Here is a 26274-nt window from a genome sequence, read left to right on the forward strand (position 1 = left end):
GGAGCTCTTTGCCTCCTCCTGCTGGCCAGGAGTTGAATATTGCACTAGTAATTGGAATGACGTTGTGGACTCTCCATGTCATAGAAAATAACATGAGATTAAATCAAATTTAATAATAGAAATAAATTGGAAACTATTTTAAAACTCTATTCTCTATCTGAATCATGAATAATGTGGGGTTTTATGTCCCTTTAATACAGGTCTCCTATTGTCTACAGGTAAAACCCTGTTATTAATAAAATTATGTTTCATGCTTAGAGATAAAGGCACCTGGGCAGATGAATCTCTTGTTTGAATGAAAATAATTATGAATCTGATTCTTGATAAATTGTCAGAATTTATTTCACCAGTAAAGATCTCAGCATTTGACACATTATAAACCCGTTCAGCTAAAAGTGCATTTAACAATTTATTGTGTTGTTTCAGTTTCATATCCTGAAATGTGACTGCATATGAATGTGCATGTAAAACCCTGTGTTGTAGAGAAACCGCAGTAATGATTTGCATATCAAGTATCAATATATACAGAAATAATCTGCGCCGCTGACTGTGGGATCCGTATAAAGTGTTCTCATCCACAGGTATCATAGATCAGTGCAAGCTTTCATTCCCTTTATGAAGAGAGCGAGGGAACAGAGTTGTCCGCGCCTTTGTGCAATTTCAGTGGAGGTTTTTGCCACATGAAGCCATCAGATGATTTAATTCACTATGGAAAATACATTGTAGAAATAGGACGAATAAACAGCATAACTGCCCCTGTTGGGTTAAGCTTCAGATTTATAGGAGTGTTTGATTGAAACTCCCCTACAAATTCTTTTTCAAAGACATCATAGAGTTTATATCCGGCAGAACAGTCTGTGATATTTAACAAACCCAGACTGGTGGTAAATGGTTTGGGAAGTCCGTCGGTGCCTTTGTTCAGTACAGCTACTGCATACTGACCATCTACAAGCTCCCGCTTCCATACGTCTAAGGGGCCCAGCTGTGGTGGGAAAGAATACAAGAACATGCACTATTAAATCACATTAAAGGAAACGGTAAATAAAAATACATCTGATTCAGATAGAGCATACAATGTTAAACAACTTTCCAATTTACTTCTATAATCCAATAGGCTTCATTCTCTTGGTAACCTTTATTGAAGAGTAAATCTAGATAGGCTGATAGGAACTCAGGAGCGTGCATATATATATATTTTTTTTTTTATTTATTCATTTTTATTATCATTATTTAGCAGCATGGTACAAAAGGATGTCATTGTTGATACAAAAGTTTACACAGAAACAAAAGAGGGAGAAACCATCAGTCTCCAAAAGAAAGGAGAACGAACTCCCATATAGTAAAATGAAATAGTAGAGCTAGACTGTCCGTGATAAGTCCATTTGAAAACAGTAGCCCCACTCCATATAAATGCATGGTGATTGACAATGACACCAATGTACAAAACATAACTCAAACAACAACAAAACTATGCCGAAATTTCTTAATTTAACCCCTTAATGACCGGACCATTTTTCAATTTTCTTACCCTTAATGACAATGGCTATTTTTACATTTCTGCAGTGTTTGCGTTTAGCTGTAATTTTCCTCTTACTCGTTTACTGTACCCACACATATTATATACTGTTTTTCTCGCCATTAAATGGACTTTCTAAAGATACCATTATTTTCATCATATCTTATAATTTACTAAAAAAAAAAAGATAAAATATGAGGAAAAAATGGAAAAAAACACACTTTTTCTAACTTTGACCCCCAAAATCTGTTACACATCTACAACCACCAAAAAACACCCATGCTAAATAGTTTCTAAATTTTGTCCTGAGTTTAGAAATACCCAATGTTTACACGTCCTTTGCTTTTTTTGCAATTTATGGGGCAATAAATACAAGTAGCACTTTGCTATTTCCAAACCACTTTTTTTCAAAATGAGCGCTAGTTACTTTGGAACCCTGATATCTGTCAGGAATACCTGAATATCCCTTGACATGTATATATTTTGTTTTAGAAGACATCCCAAAGTATTGATCTAGGCCCATTTTGGTATATTTCATGCCACCATTTCACCGCCAAATGCGATAAAAAAAAAAAAAAGTTCACTTTTTCACAAATTTTGTCACAAACTTTAGGTTTCCCACTGAAATTATTTACAAACAGCTTCTGCAATTATGGCACAAATGGTTGTAAATGCTTCTTTGGGATCCCCTTTGTTCAGAAATAACAGACTTATATGGCTTTGTGGTTGCTTTTTGGTAATTAGAAGGCCGCTAAATGCCGCTGCGCACCACACATGTTTTATGCCCAGGAGTGAAGGGGTTAATTAGGGAGCTTGTAGGGTTAATTTTAGCTTTAGTGTAGTGTAGTAGACAACTCCAAGTATTGATCTAGGCCCATTTTGGTATATTTTATGCCACCATTTCACCGCCAAATGCGAGCAAATAAAAAAAAAAACTTTACATTTTTCACAATTTTAGGTTTCTCACTGAAATTATTTACAAACAGCTTGTGCTATTATGGCAGAAATTGTTGTAAAAGCTTCTCTGGGATCCCCTTTGTTCAGAAATAGCAGACTTATATGGCTTTGGTGTTGCTTTTTGGTAATTAGAAGGCCGCTAAATGCTGCTGCGCACCACACGTGAATTATGCCCAGCAGTGAAGGGGTTAAATTAGGTAGCTTGTAGGGAGCTTGCAGGGTTAATTTTAGAGATCAGCCTCCCACCTGACACATCCCACCCCCTGATCCCTCCCAAACAGCTCTCTTCCCTCCCCCACCCCACAATTGTTACCGCCATCTTAAGTACTGGCAGAAAGTCTGCCAGTACTAAATAAAAGAGTTTTTTTTTTTTTTTTTTAAATAAAAATTATAAAATATTTTAGTTGTGATGGACCCCTGCCTTAGCACCAACCTCCCTGATCCCCCCTCCAGCTCTCTAACCCTCTCCCCTACCTAATTACCGCCATCTTGGGTACTGGCAGCTGTCTGCCAGTACCCAGTTTGGCCCCACTGGCCAAACTATTTAAATGTTATTTATAACTTTTATTTGTATTTTTTATACAAATTTATTTCTGTAGTGTAGCAGCCCCCCCACAATACCCCCACCCCCTCCCCCTCCCAGATCCTTTTATATGTAAAAAAAAAAAAAAAAATGTAACTTTTTTTTTTTACTTTTTTTTCCCCCTTCCTTCATTGGTGTCAGTGTGGTAATGCGCGCACGTGCACGCGCATCCATGTGCACGTGCGCGCACCGTGCACGTGTGTGCGCGCATCGTGCACACGCGCGCATCGTGCACGTGCGCGCATCGTGCACGCGCGCACACACGCTCCCTCCTCCCACAGGGCAAAGGCACCATCGGCACCATCACTACCGGTGCAGAGAGGGCCACAGAGTGGCTCTCTCTGCATCGGAGGCTTGTAAAGGGGTATTGCAGGATGCCTCCATATCGAGGCATCACTGCAATACCCTCAGAGCTGCTGGAAGTGATTGTGATCACTTCCAGCACTCTGTTAGACAACTGACGTACCAGGTACGTCCATTGTCATTAACTGCTTGTTAATGCATGACGTACCTGGTACGTCAGTTGTCATTAAGGGGTTAAGATCACTTTGTATATATTCTACACATCTAGTGGTATCCCTCGACTTTGTATTTAACTATCAACCTTTGAGAGAAGTGCTAAGCTAAAGAGGTCATTATTAGAGTATCAGGCAGGGGTGGGACCACGTCAGCCATACCCCTCTAAGGTAACACTAGGCCTGTCATTCCTCCTAGGTCACTCCTGTAACTTGTGTAAAGCTCCCCCCTTCTATCCTCAGATCATTTTGGATTTCATCCCAGATGAATTTTAAATCATGGAAGAATCCTAACCTATTTAAAGAAACCGTATTCTTCCATTCTCAAGGTATCTGTCATGTGAGAGTGCCAGTCCTTTAGGGTCGGGCAGATTTGAGATTTCCAGAGCCTAGCGACTAAGGACCTAGCAGAATTCAATGCCAACTGAATTAGTCGTGTTCTTAATTTACATTTACATTTAGGTAACAGATTCAGTAGGGCCGTTGTCGGGTCTAGCTGATAGGAATCCCCCCGCCCCATTATGACTTGTAAGATATTCTGTATGCCCTGCCAAAAAGGTGACAATTTAGGACATGCCCACCATATGTGTGTCATCGTCCCCCTTTCCCCACAACCCCTCCAACAAAGGTCCGACGAGGCAGGGAAAATGCATTTAAGTCTGGTAGGTGTCAGCGTGCATATATTTTAAGCATTCTATGGCAGCAGTGTTTTAAACTATGTACAACTGCTATAAACAATGTTGCAAACACTGGTGCCAGATGGCTAAAGACACGGCCACGCTCCTGAGCTCACCTAGGATTACTCTTTAACAAAGGACACCAAGAGAACTAAGCAAAATTGTTAATAAAGTAAATAAGAAAGTTTCAGAATTGTTATTGTTTAAAAAGATAGATAATCCCTTTATTACCCATTACCCAGTTTTGCATAACAAACAGTGTTATATTAATACACTTTTTACCTCTGTGATTACCTTGTATCTAAGCCTCTGCATACTGCCCCTTATCTCAGTTATATTAATATACTTTTTACCTCTCTGATTACCTTGTATCTTATCCTCTGTAGACTGCCCCTTATCTCAGTTATATTAATATACGTTTTACCTCTGTGATTACCTTGTATCTAAGCCTCTGCAGACTGCCCCCTTATCTCAGTTCTTTTGACAGATTTGCATTTAGCCAATTAGCGCTGGCTCATAAATAACTCCACAGGAGTGAGCACAATGGTATCTATATGACACACATGAACTAGCACTGTGAAAAACTGTCAAAATGCACTAAGTTGAGAGGCGGCCTTCAAGGTCTTAGGAATTAGCATATAAGCCTACCTGGTTTTAGCTTTCAACTAAGAATTCCAAAAGAACAAAGCAAATTTGATGATAAAAGTAAATTGGAAAGATGTTTAAAATTGCACGTGCTATCTGAATCATGAAGGTTAAAATTTGACTAGACTGTCCCTTTAATGTCAATCTTTGGAAACTCACTTTAAGCAAATTAAATCTATGATAAAAAAATAAAAATGTTTTACCTAAAACCTTTAAATGACATTCTTAATATAATTGGGGAACACTTTCCTTGGTGTACTCTTTTTACATGGTGTTTGGCTCACCCCAGTATTTTCACCTTTCAGGGAAATGTGACCTCGCTCATTCATGAACATTGGCAGAAGATTCAATTAATTCATACTGAAGAATACTTCAGTATCAATACTGAACTGAAGATTTTAGGATACGATTGTAACTATGTACATTTGGTTAAAGCTTTCTCAGACTGAATATTATTGTTAAGGACCTTAAATGTAACTTGCTTACGTAGATACAACATTATAAAGGCACAAAGTTCCTTGCTTCTCTAGAACAAATGCTGGAATTATAGTGTTATTCTCTGAACCAATAACCTACAATACATTTCAGTTTTAAAAACATTTGATCACTTTTCAAACTTTATTTTTTCCCTTTTGATCACAGAAAATATTTACAAACTAATGTCTAAAGTACAAGAAAACAATGACTCTGAACACACTGTACATACCTCCATGACCTGTTTTCCTTGTCTCCCTAGGAAGTCCTGGTTAATATAAATTGCAAGGCGATTCTGTAGTATTCCTCTGGCTTCTGAAGAAATTGTCCTCAAGTCATTGGACATAAAAAGTGGTGCTGCGAGAATCGCCCACATCGCCATCTGAGATTTGGCCTGTTCATAACTGAGACCAAAGTCCCCAATGATCAACTGCCAATAGAGAGAACAGTGAGAGAGACTGTAAGCAACCTAAGTACCTTCAGCTATTAAAGGGGCATGAAACACAAATTATTTCATGATTCCAATTTTATTATGTTATCAATCTGCTTTATTTTCTTGGTATCCTTTGTTGAAGAAGCAGCAATGCGCTACTGGGAGCTAGCTAAACACATTTGGTGCATATATATGCGCAGGCACCAATGAACAGCTAGCTCCCACTAGTGCATAGCTGCACTTAAGCCTATCTATGTATACCAAGAGAATGAAGCAAGTTAGATAATAAAAGTAAACTGCAAAGTTATGTAAAACTGTATACTCTGTTTGAATCACAAAATAAATATTCTGGGTTAAGGTTTCTTTATTGTTCTCCCCTGCATAGTGCTCAGACACTTTATGCAACCTAATTAGCCAGTAATATGGTTAACGCTTTCATTATTACAGAAAGAAACCTAAAATGGAAGTCAAATTAAACCTTTTATGATTCAGACAAAACATTCCAACTCAATTATATTATCAAATTAAAGGGACAGTTCACCCAAAAACTTTCTCCCCTTTAAATTATTCCCAATGATCCTTTTTACCTGCTAGAGTGTATTAAATTGGTTGCAAGTAGCTCCTTTACTCATATTTCAGCATTTGAAATAGCTGATTTAGCTTGTGGTTTCCCAACCTATACTGAAAGTTTTGATACTGGCGTATATGCTATTGACAAGCCTAAGTAAACACAGCCAGCAAAAGAGATTACACCCTCACTGGGGGGCAGGATAGTTAAGTAATAAAATGATAATTTTCCATTGTTCTCTCTATGTATTGAGCTTTGGTGTTCCAGACAAATATAAAATAAGGAATCAAGTCTGTGTACATGAAAGTGATAACATAATGAGATCTGATATTATCTGAAGCTCAACCCATTGTAATAGGCTGTGGTTTCAAAGCACAAAACCAGCTACTTCAGATACACAAATAAACCCAAAAATGCAATTTCTCAAATATTTTATACTCTGCAGTTGGTATAACAAGTCATTTAAAATACATTTATGGAAAAACAATTTTACAGTGTACTGTCCCTTTAACTCTTTGTTTCCATTGTAACTTAGTTCCTTTCCATGACAGCATACTGAGGTAGGCTAACGAGTGTGCATGTGTCTTATGGTAGTTAAATATACAGTTAGCTAGAGTCAGTAATGCAAACATCAAACTAGAGCTTGTAATTTATGCATCACTACGTCCCTTTAAGTGTATTCAAATCATACTTTGTGACATACCGACAATTCCTTTAAAGTGAAGGTCCATTTTGATGAATTAGTGCCCGGTTTTTAATAAGCCTATTAAAAACAAGGGCACTTTAATTCATCAAAATTGACATTTCACTGTTTTCTTCAAAAACTTACCTTTTAATCCTGAATGCCGCTCCAGCGATTCCCCCGGCTGTTGGAAGCCTCTGCAGACGTCAGAAATGACGAATCCGGCTTCCTCCAATCACAGCTTCCCCCCCGGGGGAATCTCGGCCTGATGCAACACTGTGATTGGAGGAAGCTGGATTCATCATTTTGGACCCGCGAAGACGGCTTGCGACGGGCAGAGGAAGTGCTGGAGCGGCTGCCAGGATTAAAAGGTAAGTTTTTGAAGAAAACAGTGGAATGTATATTTTGATTAATTAAAGGGACATGAAACCCAAAATTTTTCTTTCATGATTCGGATAGAGAATACCATTTCAAACAACTTTCCAATTTACTTCTATTATCTAATTTGTTTCATTCTCTTGGTATCCTTTGCTGAAATGTTTATCTAGGAAAGTTCATGAGCAGCAGAGAACCTAGGTTCTAGCTGCTGATTGGTGGCTGCATATATAAACTGATTGTCATTGGCTCACCCATGTGTTCAGTTAGAAACCAGTAGTGCACGGCTTCTCCTTCAACAAACGATACCAAGAGAACAAAACAGATTAGATAATAGAAGTACATTAAAGTTGTTTAAAATTGTATTCTCTATCTGAATCATGAAGACATTTTTTGGGTTTCATGTCCCTTTAAAGTGCCCTTGTTTTTAATAGGTTTATTAAAAACCGGGCACTAATTCATCAAAATGGACCTTCACTTTAAGGCAGCACATGACATTAAACTGGGTGTGGCTAGTCATGTAACTATTAAACTGGGTGTGGCTAGTCATGTGACTATTAAACTGGGTGTGGCTAGTCATGTAACTATTAAACTGGGTGTGGCTAGTCATGTAACTATTAAACTGGGTGTGGCTAGTCATGTGACTATTAAACTGGGTGTGGCTAGTCATGTAACTATTAAACTGGGTGTGGCTAGTCATGTGACTATTAAACTGGGTGTGGCTAGTCATGTAACTATTAAACTGGGTGTGGCTAGTCATGTGACTATTAAACTGGGTGTGGCTAGTCATGTAACTATTAAACTGGGTGTGGCTAGTCATGTGACTATTAAACTGGGTGTGGCTAGTCATGTGACTATTAAACTGGGTGTGGCTAGTCATGTAACTATTAAACTGGGTGTGGCTAGTCATGTGACTATTAAAGTGAAGGTAAAGTTACATGGTTTACCACACATCCAGGCATTGTATGACATTAACATATCCAGATTGCTATATTATTTTTTTTATAAAAATATTATTAACAGTTTTATTCTTATTGTTATAATTCCTACCGTTATCTAGCACGCTCCGCCCACCTTCCACTTCCTATCTCTCTTAGTGAGTTTATGTATAGAGCGGTCCCAACCACTCTATACGTAGCTGCAATGCGCGTTCACAAGCACCGAGCGCATTGCCCCTCCAATGGCAATTCAGCTATTCATTACCGTTTCATCATATTGAAAATTCTCAATCATACAAAGTTATTTTTGTTCATGGATAAAACGATTGATAACATTATTGTGTTATCAATCCGTTTTATCCATGAACAAAAATAGCTTTGTCTGATTGAGAATGTTCAATATAATGAAACTCTAATGAATTGCATTCTAAGTGTAAGGCATTGCTTCAGCACTCGGCAGCACTCACTCAGGCAGACTACAACGCAGAGGCTCTGCTCTTCTGTGCACACGCTAAGGGAGTCTCCTAGCACTGAACATGAATACCGCGCAATCCTCAGACACCCGTGCTGCTCAGGCACTGGCAAGCTTGTCCAATCAGTGCGCTGAAAAATTGACGTATCCGTGGTAATTTCTGTTTATTACAGAAACCGGGTAGGCGCATGCGCGCATCGGGAACGCGCAACTTGAGGCATAAAAAATGTCACGCATGCGCAAATCGATCTATACTCTAATGACGTAGCTGCCCGGCCGCCTAACGGCCAGAAAGTCAATTGGGAGATCACACAACGTGATCAGGACCTAAAAAAAAAAAAATAAAACGGGTTGAATTGTAACTTGTAAAAAATTATATTTCATTGCTGATAAAATGTATTTAGAACGAACTTTCAAAAAAATCATGAATGAAACTACTATTGATTTTACATTAACTATTTAACTAAGTATAGTGAAGCATGTAACTTTACCTTCACTTTAAACTGGGTGTGGCTAGTCATTTAACTATTAAACTGGGTGTGACTAGTCATGTAACTATTAAACTGGGTGTGGCTAGTCATGTAACTATTAAACTGGGTGTGACTAGTCATGTAACTATTAAACTGGGTGTGGCTAGTCATGTGACTATTAAACTGGGTGTGGCTAGTCATGTAACTATTAAACTGGGTGTGGCTAGTCATGTGACTATTAAACTGGGTGTGACTAGTCATGTAACTATTAAACTGGGTGTGGCTAGTCATGTAACTTTATGTCAGATGTCTTGGTATTATAACTATTTTATGTTTGTTTGCATGGGCTAGTCATGTAACTATATGTCAGATGTCTTGGTATTATAACTGTATTTTATGTTTGTTTGCATGGGCTAGTCATGTAACTATATGTCAGATGTCTTGGTATTATAACTATTTTATGTCTGATTGCATGGGCTAGTCATGTAACTATATGTCAGATGTCTTGGTATTATAACTGTATTTTATGTTTGTTTGCATGGGCTAGTCATGTAACTATATGTCAGATGTCTTGGTATTATAACTATTTTATGTCTGATTGCATGGGCTAGTCATGTAACTATATGTCAGATGTCTTGGTATTATAACTATTTTATGTTTGATTGCATGGGCTAGTGATGTAACTATATGTCAGATGTCTTGGTATTATAACTATTTTATGTTTGATTGCATGGGCTAGTCATGTAACTATATGTCAGATGTCTTGGTATTATAACTATTTTATGTCTGATTGCATGGGCTAGTCATGTAACTATATGTCAGATGTCTTGGTATTATAACTATTTTATGTTTGATTGCATGGGCTAGTCATGTAACTATATGTCAGATGTCTTGGTATTATAACTATTTTATGTCTGATTGCATGGGCTAGTCATGTGACTATATGTCAGATGTCTTGGTATTATAACTATTTTATGTCTGATTGCATGGGCTAGTCATGTAACTATATATCAGATGTCTTGGTATTATAACTATTTTATGTCCGATTGCATGGGCTAGTCATGTAACTATATGTCAGATGTCTTGGTATTATAACTATTTTATGTTTAATTGCATGGGCTAGTCATGTAATTATATGTCAGATGTCTTGGTATTATAACTATTTTATGTTTAATTGCATGGGCTAGTCATGTAATTATATGTCAGATGTCTTGGTATTATAACTATTTTATGTTTGATTGCATGGGCTAGTCATGTAACTATATGTCAGATGTCTTGGTATTATAACTATTTTATGTTTGATTGCATGGGCTAGTCATGTGACTATATGTCAGATGTCTTGGTATTATAACTATTTTATGTCTGATTGCATGCGCTAGTCATGTAACTATATGTCAGATGTCTTGGTATTATAACTATTTTATGTCTGATTGCATGGGCTAGTCATGTGACTATATGTCAGATGTCTTGGTATTATAACTATTTTATGTCTGATTGCATGGGCTAGTCATGTGACTATATGTCAGATGTCTTGGTATTATAACTATTTTATGTCTGATTGCATGGGCTAGTCATGTAATTATATGTCAGATGTCTTGGTATTATAACTATTTTATGTTTGATTGCATGGGCTAGTCATATGTCAGATGTCTTGGAATTAGTTACATGACTAGCCCATGCATCAGGCCAATCAGATGTCTTGGTATTATAACTATTTTATGTTTGATTGCATGGGCTAGTCATGTAACTATATGTCAGATGTCTTGGAATTAGTTACATGACTAGCCCATGCATCAGGCCAATCAGATGTCTTGGTATTATAACTATTTTATGTTTGATTGCATGGGCTAGTCATGTAACTATATGTCAGATGTCTTGGTATTATAACTATTTTATGTTTGATTGCATGGGCTAGTCATGTAATTATATGTCAGATGTCTTGGTATTATAGCTATTTTATGTTTGATTGCATGGGCTAGTCATGTAACTATATGTCAGATGTCTTGGTATTATACAGGGAGTGCAGAATTATTAGGCAAATGAGTATTTTGACCACATCATCCTCTTTATGCATGTTGTCTTACTCCAAGCTGTATAGGCTCGAAAGCCTACTACCAATTAAGCATATTAGGTGATGTGCATCTCTGTAATGAGAAGGGGTGTGGTCTAATGACATCAACACCCTATATCAGGTGTGCATAATTATTAGGCAACTTCCTTTCCTTTGGCAAAATGGGTCAAAAGAAGGACTTGACAGGCTCAGAAAAGTCAAAAATAGTGAGATATCTTGCAGAGGGATGCAGCACTCTTAAAATTGCAAAGCTTCTGAAGCGTGATCATCGAACAATCAAGCGTTTCATTCAAAATAGTCAACAGGATCGCAAGAAGCGTGTGGAAAAACCAAGGCGCAAAATAACTGCCCATGAACTGAGAAAAGTCAAGCGTGCAGCTGCCAAGATGCCACTTGCCACCAGTTTAGCCATATTTCAGAGCTGCAACATCACTGGAGTGCCCAAAAGCACAAGGTGTGCAATACTCAGAGACATGGCCAAGGTAAGAAAGGCTGAAAGACGACCACCACTGAACAAGACACACAAGCTGAAACGTCAAGACTGGGTCAAGAAATATCTCAAGACTGATTTTTCTAAGGTTTTATGGACTGATGAAATGAGAGTGAGTCTTGATGGGCCAGATGGATGGGCCCGTGGCTGGATTGGTAAAGGGCAGAGAGCTCCAGTCCGACTCAGACTCCAGCAAGGTGGAGGTGGAGTACTGGTTTGGGCTGGTATCATCAAAGATGAGCTTGTGGGGCCTTTTCGGGTTGAGGATGGAGTCAAGCTCAACTCCCAGTCCTACTGCCAGTTTCTGGAAGACACCTTCTTCAAGCAGTGGTACAGGAAGAAGTCTGCATCCTTCAAGAAAAACATGATTTTCATGCAGGACAATGCTCCATCACACGCGTCCAAGTACTCTACAGCGTGGCTGGCAAGAAAGGGTATAAAAGAAGAAAATCTAATGACATGGCCTCCTTGTTCACCTGATCTGAACCCTATTGAGAACCTGTGGTCCATCATCAAATGTGAGATTTACAAGGAGGGAAAACAGTACACCCCTCTGAACAGTATCTGGGAGGCTGTGGTTGCTGCTGCTGCACGCAATGTTGATGGTGAACAGATCAAAACACTGACAGAATCCATGGATGGCAGGCTTTTGAGTGTCCTTGCAAAGAAAGGTGGCTATATTGGTCACTGATTTGTTTTTGTTTTGTTTTTGAATGTCAGAAATGTATATTTGTGAATATTGAGATGTTATATTGGTTTCACTGGTAAAAATAAATAATTGAAATGGGTATATATTTGTTTTTTGTTAAGTTGCCTAATAATTATGCACAGTAATAGTCACCTGCACACACAGATATCCCCCTAAAATAGCTATAACTAAAAACAAACTAAAAACTACTTCCAAAACTATTCAGCTTTGATATTAATGAGTTTTTTGGGTTCATTGAGAACATGGTTGTTGTTCAATAATAAAATTAATCCTCAAAAATACAACTTGCCTAATAATTCTGCACTCCCTGTAACTGTATTTTATGTTTGATTGCATGGGCTAGTCATGTAACTATATGTCAGATGTCTTGGTATTATAACTATTTTATGTTTAATTGAATGGGCTAGTCATGTAACTATATGTCAGATGTCTTGGTATTATAACTATTTTATGTTTGATTGCGTGAATGCATACTTTGTTTAAAATAAACCATTAGCTGGACGACCAAATGCTTTTTATTAGGTATTCTGGCTCCACCTTCTGGAGCAGAGTGTTATATGCAGCCTATTAAAACTATACTCGTGTGGACCACAAGGACACGGGTATCTGAATACTGTAACAGGATAAGTATAAAACAGTTTGGAGTCCTGCAAAGTGGGATCAGCAGAATCCATCATTGTACACTTTAATGGAACATAAAACTGCATACATTAGATCACTGGTTTTCTGACCTGGAGCACAGGTGAAATAATCAGCTCATTAGTGAACATTATTATTAACCTGCTCTCATCTAAGGTAATCCTGAAAACCTGGCCTGTTAGGGAGGTTTAACAGTTCATATTTACTTAATTACCTCGGGTGACCATGGTTACTAATCAGCTGATTATTTCACCTGTGCTCCAGTTCATATATCTACAAAATCTGGTCTGTTAGGGAGGTCTAAAAACCTTTGCATTAGAGCGTTTTCTTAAGGCATTGTTGCTTACCTATACCTGTGTATTTAAATCCTGTTAAAGAAGTTAAGCACTAATCAAAAGTAGCATATGCGTAATGTCCAGAGCAGAATTTAACCGTGTGTTTAACCCTTTTGTGGGGGTTAAACACTTAAACACACAGGTATAGGCAATACTAATGCAAGAATAAAATCCTCTAAAGAATTACAGCATTTTCTTACCGCAGCGTTATGTCCCTTTAAAAGCTCCCTAATGGATATTCTCAACTTATAGGTACAGTGTACTGTAAAATGTATGTCCCCTTATTTTCCAGCTGCAGAGTATTTAAATATACATAACATTGTTCATTTGTGTTTATTTTGCGGTGTGAAATGGAAGTTTTTGATCACTGAATCTTCCACCGATTGTTCTCAAGAATGTACCCATTTAAATGGGCTGAGCATGCAGAAAAAGTAGGCTTCCTAATCTTGTCTCTCTCTATGTACACAAAGGCCTCATTATCTCAACTCTCTGTCCATACACAATGGCCAATACTTAGAAAGGCAATTTTAAATAAAAGTTTTAATATATATCCCCCCCCCACTGAGAACTTGATTTCCGCCTCGTTTACACTGCTTTTCTATAGAGAATACAGCAGTATTCATATTTGCAGTCTATATAATGGTTTCAACTCAGTGATTTCCAATAACACAATAAAGATAAAGGAGCTATTTTACCAATCTAAATAGAAGTATAATTTAAAATGTTACTAGAACCATGTTAATTTAATCTAATGTAATAAATCTAAAGTATTATTATTGCACTATTGGTTGAAGTACAGAACTCTGTGTTTAACTCCCTGAAAACTTACTTTAATTATGTGTTTAACCAGTTAGCTTTGTTGATGATCTTTTATGTCCCTTTAATCCTATTTTAATTTTACCATAATATGCACTGCAAGTGCCCAGCAGAAGAAAATATTGTTTTACTAAAAAAAATATATGTCCTTAAAAAGATGTTTAAAGGGACAGCCTACACCAGAATGTTTATTGTTTAAAGAGATAGATAATCCCTTTATTACCCATTCCCTAGTTTTGCACAACCAACACAGGTATATAAATACTTTGTTCCTCTGTGATTACCTTGTATCTAAGCCTCTGAAACTGCCCCCTTATTTCAGATCTTTTGACAGACATCCATTTTAGCCAATCAGAGCTGGCTCACCTGAACTCCATGTGCGTGAGCACAATGTTATCTATATGACACACAAGAACCAACACCCTCTAGTGGTAAAAAACTGTCAAAATGCCCTGAGAGGAGAGGTTGCTTTCAAGGGCTTAGAAATTAGCATATGAACCTCCTAGGTTTAGCTTTCAACTAAGAATACCAAGAGAACAAAGCAAAATCGGTGATAAAAGTAAATTGGAAAATTGCATTCTCTATCTGAATCATGAAAGTTTTTTTTCAGACTTGACTGTCCCTTTAAGTTTAAAGCCTGAGCTGAGAATTAGATATCACGTCTACTGTTGATCTCCACCAGTTTTACTGTGAATTCGGACAGATAAGAAATAAAAAGCAGACCATGTAGGGTCTAAGGGGTGCAGTGATTAATGTATTCATTACTGTAACACCCCCAAACCTCACAAGTGGCAGCTGCACTGACTTTCAGGGGTAGTGACTTTTCATATTAAATTTTCCAATAAATCCATAATATATCAAACAAAGTGCTGTTGCTGATATATAGCATGGCCTTAAATACAAATGATTTATTGTACTACAATTCACAGTATGTTGGTTATGAGTGGCACAATAGGTGCCCCCACACCGCGGGCCTAGAGGCACCTAGGGAAGCAAATGAGGACTTATTTGTCTCTGTAACAGGATATCCATTTATAACAGTAAACAAACTCTTGCACTAAATAGTAATACAATCAATACAAATACAGCAGCTATTTTATATAAACTCTCACCATATCAGGGTCGTTCCATCTTCCTGGGGCGGCAGCCGGCTGCAGCACATCTTGGTTCTTTCCGTACCATTTAATAATACCCAGCACGCTATCCCAGGAATCCTGAATATCATCATAATTCCTCCACATATTGCATATATTGCCCAGAAGGGTGTAATTTACCTGGAGGAATGAACAAATAAGCTCTCAAATCACACCCTAATGCTACCGACTGATGCTCTAAATCAGAAAGAATATGGAACCTATATTTGTTTATTTTAAGATAAAACCTCACCTGGGGAGGGAGACCACCTTCATACGCTGGCCAGCTGCAAGAATACAGGATAGGTCTCCCGGTGGCGTTCAGAGCTGCGCTCATTTTTGGGTAACCTGAAGGAAAGTGCATGTCCGGTTATAGAATGAAGAGTTCTCTAAAAACTTAGGTCTTGGTCATTCATGTGGTTAAAAAGTTTATTTTATATAAATCATAATTATAATAAAGTTTCCTAAATTCATGTTCTTAATGGTAACTTAGCAAAAAGACCCCTTAAAAAAAATGATAAAAGTCATAAACCTACGTAAAGTGACTGTAAACTCAGCAAAACTGGGGTTAATCATATCTTTGTACACACTACGTAAAGAAAAAAATGATTATTGCTCCATCTTTTAATCACCTCTTGGGCTACCTCTTCAGAAGGTCATTATTTTGTTGTCGGTTCAGCCAATCAGAGCTACATCACTCTCATTATGTATGTTTATAGCAGAGCACTATCACGCTGCCGCTAGACTGAAGCAATGGATTCCTGCAACGGTGCATGGTAAAATCCGATGCTTCAATCTGATTGGCTGCACTTCACAATCAGATAAACAATGGCTTCTAAAGTTGGGACAATGTGATTATTTCACTTTAACAGAGTAGCTGTGTTTTTTTTTTTTTAAATCAAATTCTAATTATAAAATATTTTATAGAAAAATAAATATTTTATTGAAGGTTTTAAATGACTGATCTATGATTTGTAAGGAAAGAATGCTCCCAGTAATATTTTTAAAACTTCTATAAATACACACAGGGTTTCCTAACACATGAATGAATGAATAAATAAATAAATAAATACAGACCTATAGCTTTATCCACTGCGTTTGAGTAACAGCCGTCAAATTTCAACATGTCAACTTCCCAGGATGCAAATGTATCGGCATCAACTTTTATATTTTCCAGGGTGGTGCCAGGGTATCCCATACATGTATAGTTACCCATATCACCGTATATACCCAGCTTCAGCCCTTTAGAATGGACCTACCAGAGAAAAAAAGGGTTAAAATGCTGGCTCCTTGCTGATAAATACAGTCAGAGAAAATTTAAAAGGGCTATTTAGTGTAATAGATTGCAGGAAGAAACTAAAAGTAAAAAGTACATTAAACACAAAAGGTCAAAAAGCAAATTCTGCAACCTGCAAATACCTGGTTTAAGCAATTTGCAGCCTTTTAAAAACAGAGATTACAGAATTTGCTTTTTGGTCTGTCCAGGGAGCGCAGAACAAAGAACAATTCTTACAGAAAACATAAATCTGAAATATGTAAAAGTAATTTTCAAGTCTTATACATCAGAATATCCATGCAGAAAGCCTCACATCTATTTTCAAATTCATGCCATTCCAATCCATTAAAAAATCTAAGCCATTTGTCACAAACTCTGTACCTTGCGGTGCTCTGACAAAATGCAGACGGACATTTGGCCGACGGACAGAATGCCGAAGCATGTTCCGATTTCGGCCGAGGGCAGATACGCTCCAGAGTGCTCTGTTCTAATCAGAGCCTTGGGCGCCGCAACAGCCTCTAGGAACCTTACCATGGGTCCCAGCCCGCACGTCTTGTAATTCTCTGTCTGGGAAATTATCTATCTATCAAATCTATCTATCAAATCTATTTATTTATCTACCTAATCTATGTATCTATCAAATCTATCTATCTATCTATTTCATGGTCGGACTGTTATCTGACAGCCACTTGTGTGTCGGCCAAATGTACGTCGGCTAAAAGTCCAGCCACGGTAACAGGGGAAATATGACAGTGGTAATCCAATTAATCTGAAAACATTTTTCATTTAAATGGTCCTGATAAAATTATTGCTATGTGTTCTTGTTCAGTTAAATTACATTGGGCTAGAATTTTGTTCATTTAGTTACTGGGGATGACTAGATATATTGTTAGTATATGGAACTAAATAATAATATACTACTTCCCGCTAGGGGTGCCAACTGCCCTCCTTAAAAATACTGGACATTCAGTCAGTGGCTGGATACAATGGTAGATGGGGGTCACACAAAGCTTCCCCAAAAGATCTACCTTAGCCCCCACTCTTGTAAAGTATATTTTTTCATAACTACGCAGTCATTTTACCCCTTAGCTGCCAGTAACATACACATCAATAATGTTACCTCTTTGGCTGCCAGCAACAGTAAATAGAAGTGATTGACCCCGTTGACTGACCCTAAATTATTTCAGCTTTGTATTGAGTTTAGGGATTAGAGAACCTTTACATTTTGCTAATACTCAGGGACTGACTAGTATTGAATTTTGGACATCCGGCAACCTTACTTCCAGCTGTATATGGGAGTACAAAATATATCACAGCAGAAATCTCGTAGCCATGATATTACTGATCACAATCTTGCAGACATAATATTACTGATCACAATCTTGCAGACATAATTATATTACTGATCACAGTCTTGCAGACTTAATGATATTACTGATCACAATCTTGCAGACATAATATTACTAATCACAATCTTGCAGACATAATTATATTACTGATCACAGTCTTGCAGACTTAATGATATTACTGATCACAGTCTTGCAGACTTAATGATATTACTGATCACAATCTTGCAGACTTCATGATATTACTGATCACAATCTTGCAGACATAATGATATTACTGATCACAATCTTGCAGACTTAATGATATTACTGATCACAATCTTGCAGACTTGATATTACTGATCACAATCTTGCAGACATAATGATATTACTGATCACAATCTTGCAGACATAATGATATTACTGATCACTGTATACCCTTTTATCCACTCATCATAAACAACTGCTGTGTTGTTTTTTTATCTTTGTTTTTAATAAATAGCTACATTTTATTCTAAATGTACTCTGAGTGGAGTTCTTTTCCTACCTTCTGCCTTTGCTGATTGCTCACTGGGACCTACACCCCTGCACAACCAAGAATCTACATCTAGGGTGAGCTGCTACACCTGTCATAAAGTTACAGCCTGCCTCTACCAGCACATAAGTGTGCTACAGGAGTATGTGAGTACCCATCTGTATCATCTAAGAGATATTGCCGGTTATACCTTTAATGGTCTGCACATGTAGTGCTTTCTTTGTTTGTTTTTTAATCTCTCACCAGCTACACAGTTTTGCCTGGAGGGTGAGCTGTCACACCTATCTGAAATTGCAGCTTGTCTCTACCAGCACATAGGTGTGCTTCAATAGTATGTGAGTACTCATTTGGCTCCATTCTGTTTGTTCTGTATCATACCATCTGATTATACCACACATGAGGCGCCCCTCTGTCTTCTTGTACTTTTTCAGCTATACCCGGACCAGTCGGTGAGGAGGAGGCAGCCCACATATGAACATTCTATATCCCATTTTCTCCGGTCATCCGGTCATACATTTCAAAGAAAGACTTTGATCTCTGTATTATCCTTTATTCAAGGATTCAAAGGTTTTTTATTTCATATATATATATTTTTCATTTTTATTTTATTTGGTCCTTGTGATATTTGAATTGTTCTGTATTATCTACGCATAGTGATTCATTTTTTGCACTGAGTTACCCCTGCACCTTTAGCGCCCCTCTATTTTGTTGTTATAATACTGATCACAATCTTGCAGACAATGATATTACTGATCACAATCTTGCAGACAATGATATTACTGATCACAATGTTGCAGACTTAATGGTATTACTGATCACAATCTTGCAGACTTAATGGTATTACTGATCACAATCTTGCAGACTTAATCATATTACTGATCACAATCTTGCAGACTTAATGCTAATACTGATCACAAACTTGCAGACTTAATGCTATTACTGATCACAATCTTGCAGACTTAATCATATTACTGATCACAATCTTGCAGACTTAATGCTAATACTGATCACAATCTTGCAGACTTAATGCTAATACTGATCACAATCTTGCAGACTTAATGCTAATACTGATCACAATCTTGCAGACTTAATTCTATTACTGATCACAATCTTGCAGACTTAATGCTATTACTGATCACAATCTTGCAGACTTGATATTACTGATCACAATCTTGCAGACATAATGATATTACTGATCACAATCTTGCAGACAATGATATTACTGATCACAATCTTGCAGACAATGATATTACTGATCACAATCTTGCAGACTTAATGGTATTACTGATCACAATCTTGCAGACTTAATGGTATTACTGATCACAATCTTGCAGACTTAATGATATTACTGATCACAATCTTGCAGACATAATGATATTATATTACGGATCACAATCTTGCAGACTTAATGATATTACTGATCATGCTTAAATAGATATCCAACCAACATCTTCAGAACAAATAAAATAAAGAAATACTAGAATACGTGAGAAATGTGCGCGCACACTGAGCATTAAGCAAACAGGCTACTTTACACAACAAGATTAAACAGGTTAATTTATTATTGTATATTTTCTTATAATAATATTAAGTACTGTAATTATGAGTGATAGAGTTATTTATTAGTCTAAAGCAGGGTTTCTCAACCACGGTTTTTAATTACCCCCGACAGGCCAGGTTTTCATTATAGCTGAATCAGTGCACAGGTGAAGTAATCAGCTGATCAGTAACCATGGTTACTAAACTGCTCTCACCTATCAGCTGATTATTTCACCTGTGCTCTGGTTCAGCTATAATGAAAACCTGGCCTGTTGGGGGTACTTTAGGACCAGGGTTGAGAAACAATGGTCTAAATGGCCTCCTCTGCTACTAGTTTAGATTGTAAGCTTCCCAGATCAGGGCTCTATGTATTATTAAGGAATGTTTAGTCTGTTTATGTATTTTCACTCCCTACAGTATACTTGTGTACAAGTACCATGTGCCCAGGGTTATGGAACTTAGCGGCACTTTGCTCATCTTGTAGTAAAACTGATGTGCTAGAACAGGGTTGTCCAAAAGAAATCCCTAGAACCTCACTCCCCTTCTCATCTACCTGACACTGTTTGTAACACACACTCCTCTCACCTCGGCTTGGCTCCAGTGTACACATTTCTGGGTTATAGGTAGGTTTCCATAATCTTGCTAAAAATATCGCTCAGCTTTTTTTTTTTTTTTGTACAGAACATTATAATTTTTTTTATTTCTAATAATGAAATGTTCTAAGTCTATTTATCTGTTCTGCCAGTGGGAAAATTAAGAACACGCCATACATTATTCCTACTCACATAATCAGCGAGGGCTTTCATGCCACTTGGGAACCTCTCTGGATCAGGCTGAAGCCTTCCGTTAGCATCTCGCTTTTTCTGAGCCCAACAGTCATCAATGCTCACGTAAACGTATCCAAGATCTCGCCAGCCATCATCCACCATTTTGTCAGCTATGCTTCTGATTAAATACTCACTAGGAAAAAAAAAAAAAAAAAGGTCACAAGGCCAGGCTGACTGCACATTTCCCTTTATCTAGTGGGAAATTCCACCCTTGAAAATCACACGAGAAGTTGGTTTTGACTTCCTTGTGGTTGTAATTATTATACTTGTTGGTCCGAAAACACATACTGTAACTGTACACACTTTATATTGGTGCTGCGTCTAGCACAGAACACTGAGAAAAAGGAAACAACCGTGAACGCAAATGAATGTTCCATAATATTGTTTTAAACAGTGGAAACCACTCTTGTAGTGGCATATTTATTTGCTGTGCTACCCTAGGCAATGGGAAAATCTGCTACCCCCAAATCTCTAAAGGGACCCTTAAATACAGCCAAATTGCATAATCATCAAGTTCATAATATAAAGACAAAGCAATAACACAATCAGAATTTAAAATCAGAAGTAGATTTTGTTTTCTAACAAATTTAAAAATGTCCTTTTTATTTTCTTGTCCCCTGTCTCATGATACAGCCATCAGCCAATCACAAACAAATATACCTATACACTTATCTCGTGCACATACTCAGTAGGAGCTGGTACCTCAGAAAGTGTACATATAACTATCATGTGACAGCCATCAGCCAACCACAGACTGATATACCTATACACTGATCTCTTGCACATACTCAGTAGGAGCTGGTACCTCAGAAAGTGTGCATATAACTGTATCATGTGACAGCCATCAGCCAATCACAGGCTCATATACCTATACACTGATCTCTTGCACATACTCAGTAGGAGCTGGTACCTCAGAAAGTGTGCATATAACTATCATGTGACAGCCATCAGCCAATAACAGACTCATACCCCTATACACTGATCTCTTGCACATACTCAGTAGGAGCTGGTACCTCAGAAAGTGTACATATAACTATCATGTGACATCCATCAGCCAATCACAGACTCATACCCCTATACACTGATCTCTTGCAGATACTCAGTAGGAGCTGGTACCTCAGAAAGTGTACATATAACTATCATGTGACATCCATCAGCCAATCACAGACTCATACCCCTATACACTGATCTCTTGCACATACTCAGTAGGAGCTGGTACCTCAGAAAGTGTACATATAACTATCATGTGACAGCCATCAGCCAATCACAGACTCATACCCCAATACACTGATCTCTTGCACATACTCAGTAGGAGCTGGTGCCTCAGAAAGTGTACATATAACTATCATGTGACAGCCATCAGCCAATCACAGACTCATACCCCAATACATTGATCTCTTGCACATACTCAGTAGGAGCTGGCACCTCAGAAAGTGTACATATAACTATCATGTGACAGCCATCAGCCGATCACAGACTCATACCCCTATACACTGATCTCTTGCACATACTCAGTAGGAGATGATACCTCAGAAAGTGTGCATATAAAAACTGTGCAATATGATAATGGAAAATTGGAAAATTGGAAAGTTTTTCAAAATTGCATTCTCTGTCTAAGTCATAAAAGTTTCATTTTGACTTTAGTGCCCCTTTAATCATTTAAGCCCCTGGACAACCAGGAATCTTTGATATATAATAAAATTAATAAAGCATTTGGAGGACATAGCAGTGGGAATCCAATATACTATTTAAATATGCTACATGACCTCCCAAACCCTTCTACTCTAAACACAGCCCTAAGCCAAAATATACCCCTGCTCATATGTTTATAAAGGTTCAGCACTGGACTGACTGTATCTGCACGTGGGACTATACGCTTATTAGATATAGCAATGTGCGCGTGGGACTATACGCTTATTAGCTATGGCAATGTGCGTGTGGGACTATACGCTTATTAGATATAGCATATGCGCGTGGGACTATACACTTATTAGCTATTGCAATGTGCGCGTGGGACTATACGCTTATTAGCTTTTGCAATGTTCGCGTGGGACTATACGCTTATTAGATATTGCAATCTGCGCGTGGGACTATACGCTTATTAGATATTGCAATCTGCGCGTGGGACTATACGCTTATTAGATATAGCAATGTGTGCGTGAGACTATACACTTATTAGATATTGCAATCTGCGCGTGGGACTATACGCTTATTAGCTATTGCAATGTGCGCGTGTGACTATACACTTATTAGCTATTGCAATGTGCGCGTGGGACTATACGCTTATTAGCTTTTGCAATGTTCGCGTGGGACTATACGCTTATTAGATATTGCAATCTGCGCGTGGGACTATACGCTTATTAGATATTGCAATCTGCGCGTGGGACTATACGCTTATTAGATATAGCAATGTGTGCGTGAGACTATACGCTTATTAGATATTGCAATCTGCGCGTGGGACTATACGCTTATTAGATATTGCAATCTGCGCGTGGGACTATACGCTTATTAGATATGGCAATGTGTGCGTGGGACTATACGCTTATTAGATATGGCAATGTGCGCGTGGGACTATACGCTTATTAGATATAGCAATGTGCGTGTGGGACTATACGCTTATTAGATATAGCAATGTGCGTGTGGGACTATAAGCTTATTAGATATGGCAATGTGCGCGTGGGACTATACACTTATTAGATATAGCAATGTGCGCGTGGGACTATACGCTTATTAGATATAGCAATGTGCGTGTTGGACTATACACTTATTAGATATAGCAATGTGCGTGTTGGACTATACACTTATTAGATATAGCAATGTGCGTGTTGGACTATACACTTATTAGATATAGCAATGTGCGTGTTGGACTATACACTTATTAGATATAGCAATGTGCGTGTTGGACTATACACTTATTAGATATAGCAATGTGCGTGTTGGACTATACACTTATTAGATATAGCAATGTGCGTGTTGGACTATATACTTATTAGATATTGCAATGTGCGTGTGGGACTATACACTTAGATATAGCAATGTGCGTGTGGTACTATACGCTTATTAGATATAGCAATGTGCGTGTGGGACTATATACTTATTAGATATAGCAATGTGCGCGTGGGACTATACACTTATTAGATATAGCAATGTGCGCATGGGACTATACGCTTATTAGATATAGCAATGTGCGCGTGGGACTATACACTTATTAGATATAGCAATGTGCGTGTGGGACTATATACTTATTAGATATAGCAATGTGCGCGTGGGACTATACACTTATTAGATATAGCAATGTGCGTGTGGGACTATATACTTATTAGATATAGCAATGTGCGCGTGGGACTATACACTTATTAGATATAGCAATGTGCGCATGGGACTATACGCTTATTAGATATAGCAATGTGCGCGTGGGACTATATACTTATTAGATATAGCAATGTGCGCGTGGGACTATACACTTATTAGATATAGCAATGTGCACGTGGGACTATACGCTTATTAGATATAGCAATGTGCACGTGGGACTATATACTTATTAGATATAGCAATGTGCGTGTGGGACTATACGCTTATTAGATATAGAAATGTGCGCGTGGGACTATACGCTTATTAGATATAGCAATGTGCGTGTGGGACTATATACTTATTAGATATAGCAATGTGCGCGTGGGACTATACGCTTATTAGATATAGAAATGTGCGCGTGGGACTATACGCTTATTAGATATAGCAATGTGCGTGTGGGACTATATACTTATTAGATATGGCAATGTGAGTGTGGGACTATACGCTTATTAGATATTGCAATGTGCGTGTGGGACTATATACTTATTAGATATAGCAATGTGCGTGTGGGACTATACGCTTATTAGATATAGAAATGTGCGCGTGGGACTATACACTTATTAGATATAGCAATGTGCGTGTGGGACTATACACTTATTAGATATAGAAATGTGCGCGTGGGACTATACACTTATTAGATATTGCAATGTGCGTGTTGGACTATATACTTATTAGATATAGCAATGTGCGTGTGGGACTATATACTTATTAGATATGACAATGTGAGTGTGGGACTATACGCTTATTAGCTATGGCAATGTGCGTGTGGGACTATACGCTTAGATATAGCAATGTGTGCGTGGGACTATACGCTTATTAGATATAGCAATGTGAGTGTGGGACTATACACTTATTAGATATAGCAATGTGCGCATGGGACTATACACTTATTAGATATAGCAATGTGCGCGTGGGACTATACACTTATAAGATATGGCAATGTGAGTGTGGGACTATACGCTTATTAGATATAGCAATGTGCGCGTGGGACTATACGCTTATTAGATATAGCAATGTGCGCGTGGGACTATACGCTTATTAGATATAGCAATGTGCGTGTGGGACTATACGCTTATTAGATATTGAAATATAACTGCTTAATATTTACAGATACAGTTAAGAATTAAGGACAACAAACATCCCTCGGCAGAGACAAAAAAAATACATTTGATTGTTAACTATCTGATTTATATAACAATTATAACTATAGTGGTGATTTTAACAAGGTAATCTATTCACATATTATCTCTATATAATAACATATTCTGTGCTCTGTGTGCATTTTACTCTACATCCTTTTTTCTTTAAGTTTTTTTTAACTATCACTTTCTGAAATTCTATACATTTTTTATTTCACTTATGTTTATCATTGCATTGGGATATACACAGCTGTATAAGAAATCTAAATGTGTATTCTGTTTCCATGACAACTGCACAGGGGGTGTAGCTCTTTATATATTTGCTTGGTTTTGGGAGCCTGAGACAGCCCCAGAAATGTTTTTATTTGCTGTAATAAATGTTCTGTTGATATAAATACCCAGCAAGTGCAGTCTTTTTGACATTCTATATAAAATGTTTTACCTGCACCCTGGTTGATAAAGTGAGAGCGACTGCCGACCCCCTTCATTTAAAGATAGAGATAGTTAGATAGATAGATAGTTAGATAGTTAGATAGATAGATAGTTAGATAGATAGATAGTTAGATAGATGGATAGATAGTTAGATAGATAGATAGTTAGATAGTTAGATAGATAGATGATAGATAGTTAGATAGATAGATAGATAGATAGTTAGATAGATAGATGATAGATAGATAGTTAGATAGATAGTTAGTTAGATAGATAGATAGATAGATAGATAGATAGATAGATAGATAGTTAGATAGATAGATAGATGATAGATAGATAGTTAGATAGATAGTTA

The 26274-nt window shown here is 37.6% G+C and overlaps 1 protein-coding gene across 1 annotated transcript in view; it reads right to left on the reverse strand.

Annotated features, from left to right (window-relative positions):
• Window positions 1–317: 317 nt before the first annotated feature.
• NAGA (alpha-N-acetylgalactosaminidase) overlaps window positions 318–26274 on the reverse strand; it is a 37502-nt gene continuing 11545 nt past the window's right edge. The window contains exons 3-8 of the mRNA XM_053694455.1: window positions 20959–21133; window positions 16576–16753; window positions 15752–15846; window positions 15478–15639; window positions 5600–5797; window positions 318–982 (exon numbers count right to left, since the gene is read on the reverse strand). Coding sequence (XP_053550430.1) covers window positions 707–982; window positions 5600–5797; window positions 15478–15639; window positions 15752–15846; window positions 16576–16753; window positions 20959–21133 — 1084 coding nt within the window. The 3' untranslated portion in view covers window positions 318–706. The remainder of the gene's footprint in view (window positions 983–5599; window positions 5798–15477; window positions 15640–15751; window positions 15847–16575; window positions 16754–20958; window positions 21134–26274) is intronic.

Source organism: Bombina bombina, chromosome 11 (assembly GCF_027579735.1).
Source record: "Bombina bombina isolate aBomBom1 chromosome 11, aBomBom1.pri, whole genome shotgun sequence".
NCBI classification, from domain to species: Eukaryota; Metazoa; Chordata; class Amphibia; order Anura; family Bombinatoridae; genus Bombina; species Bombina bombina.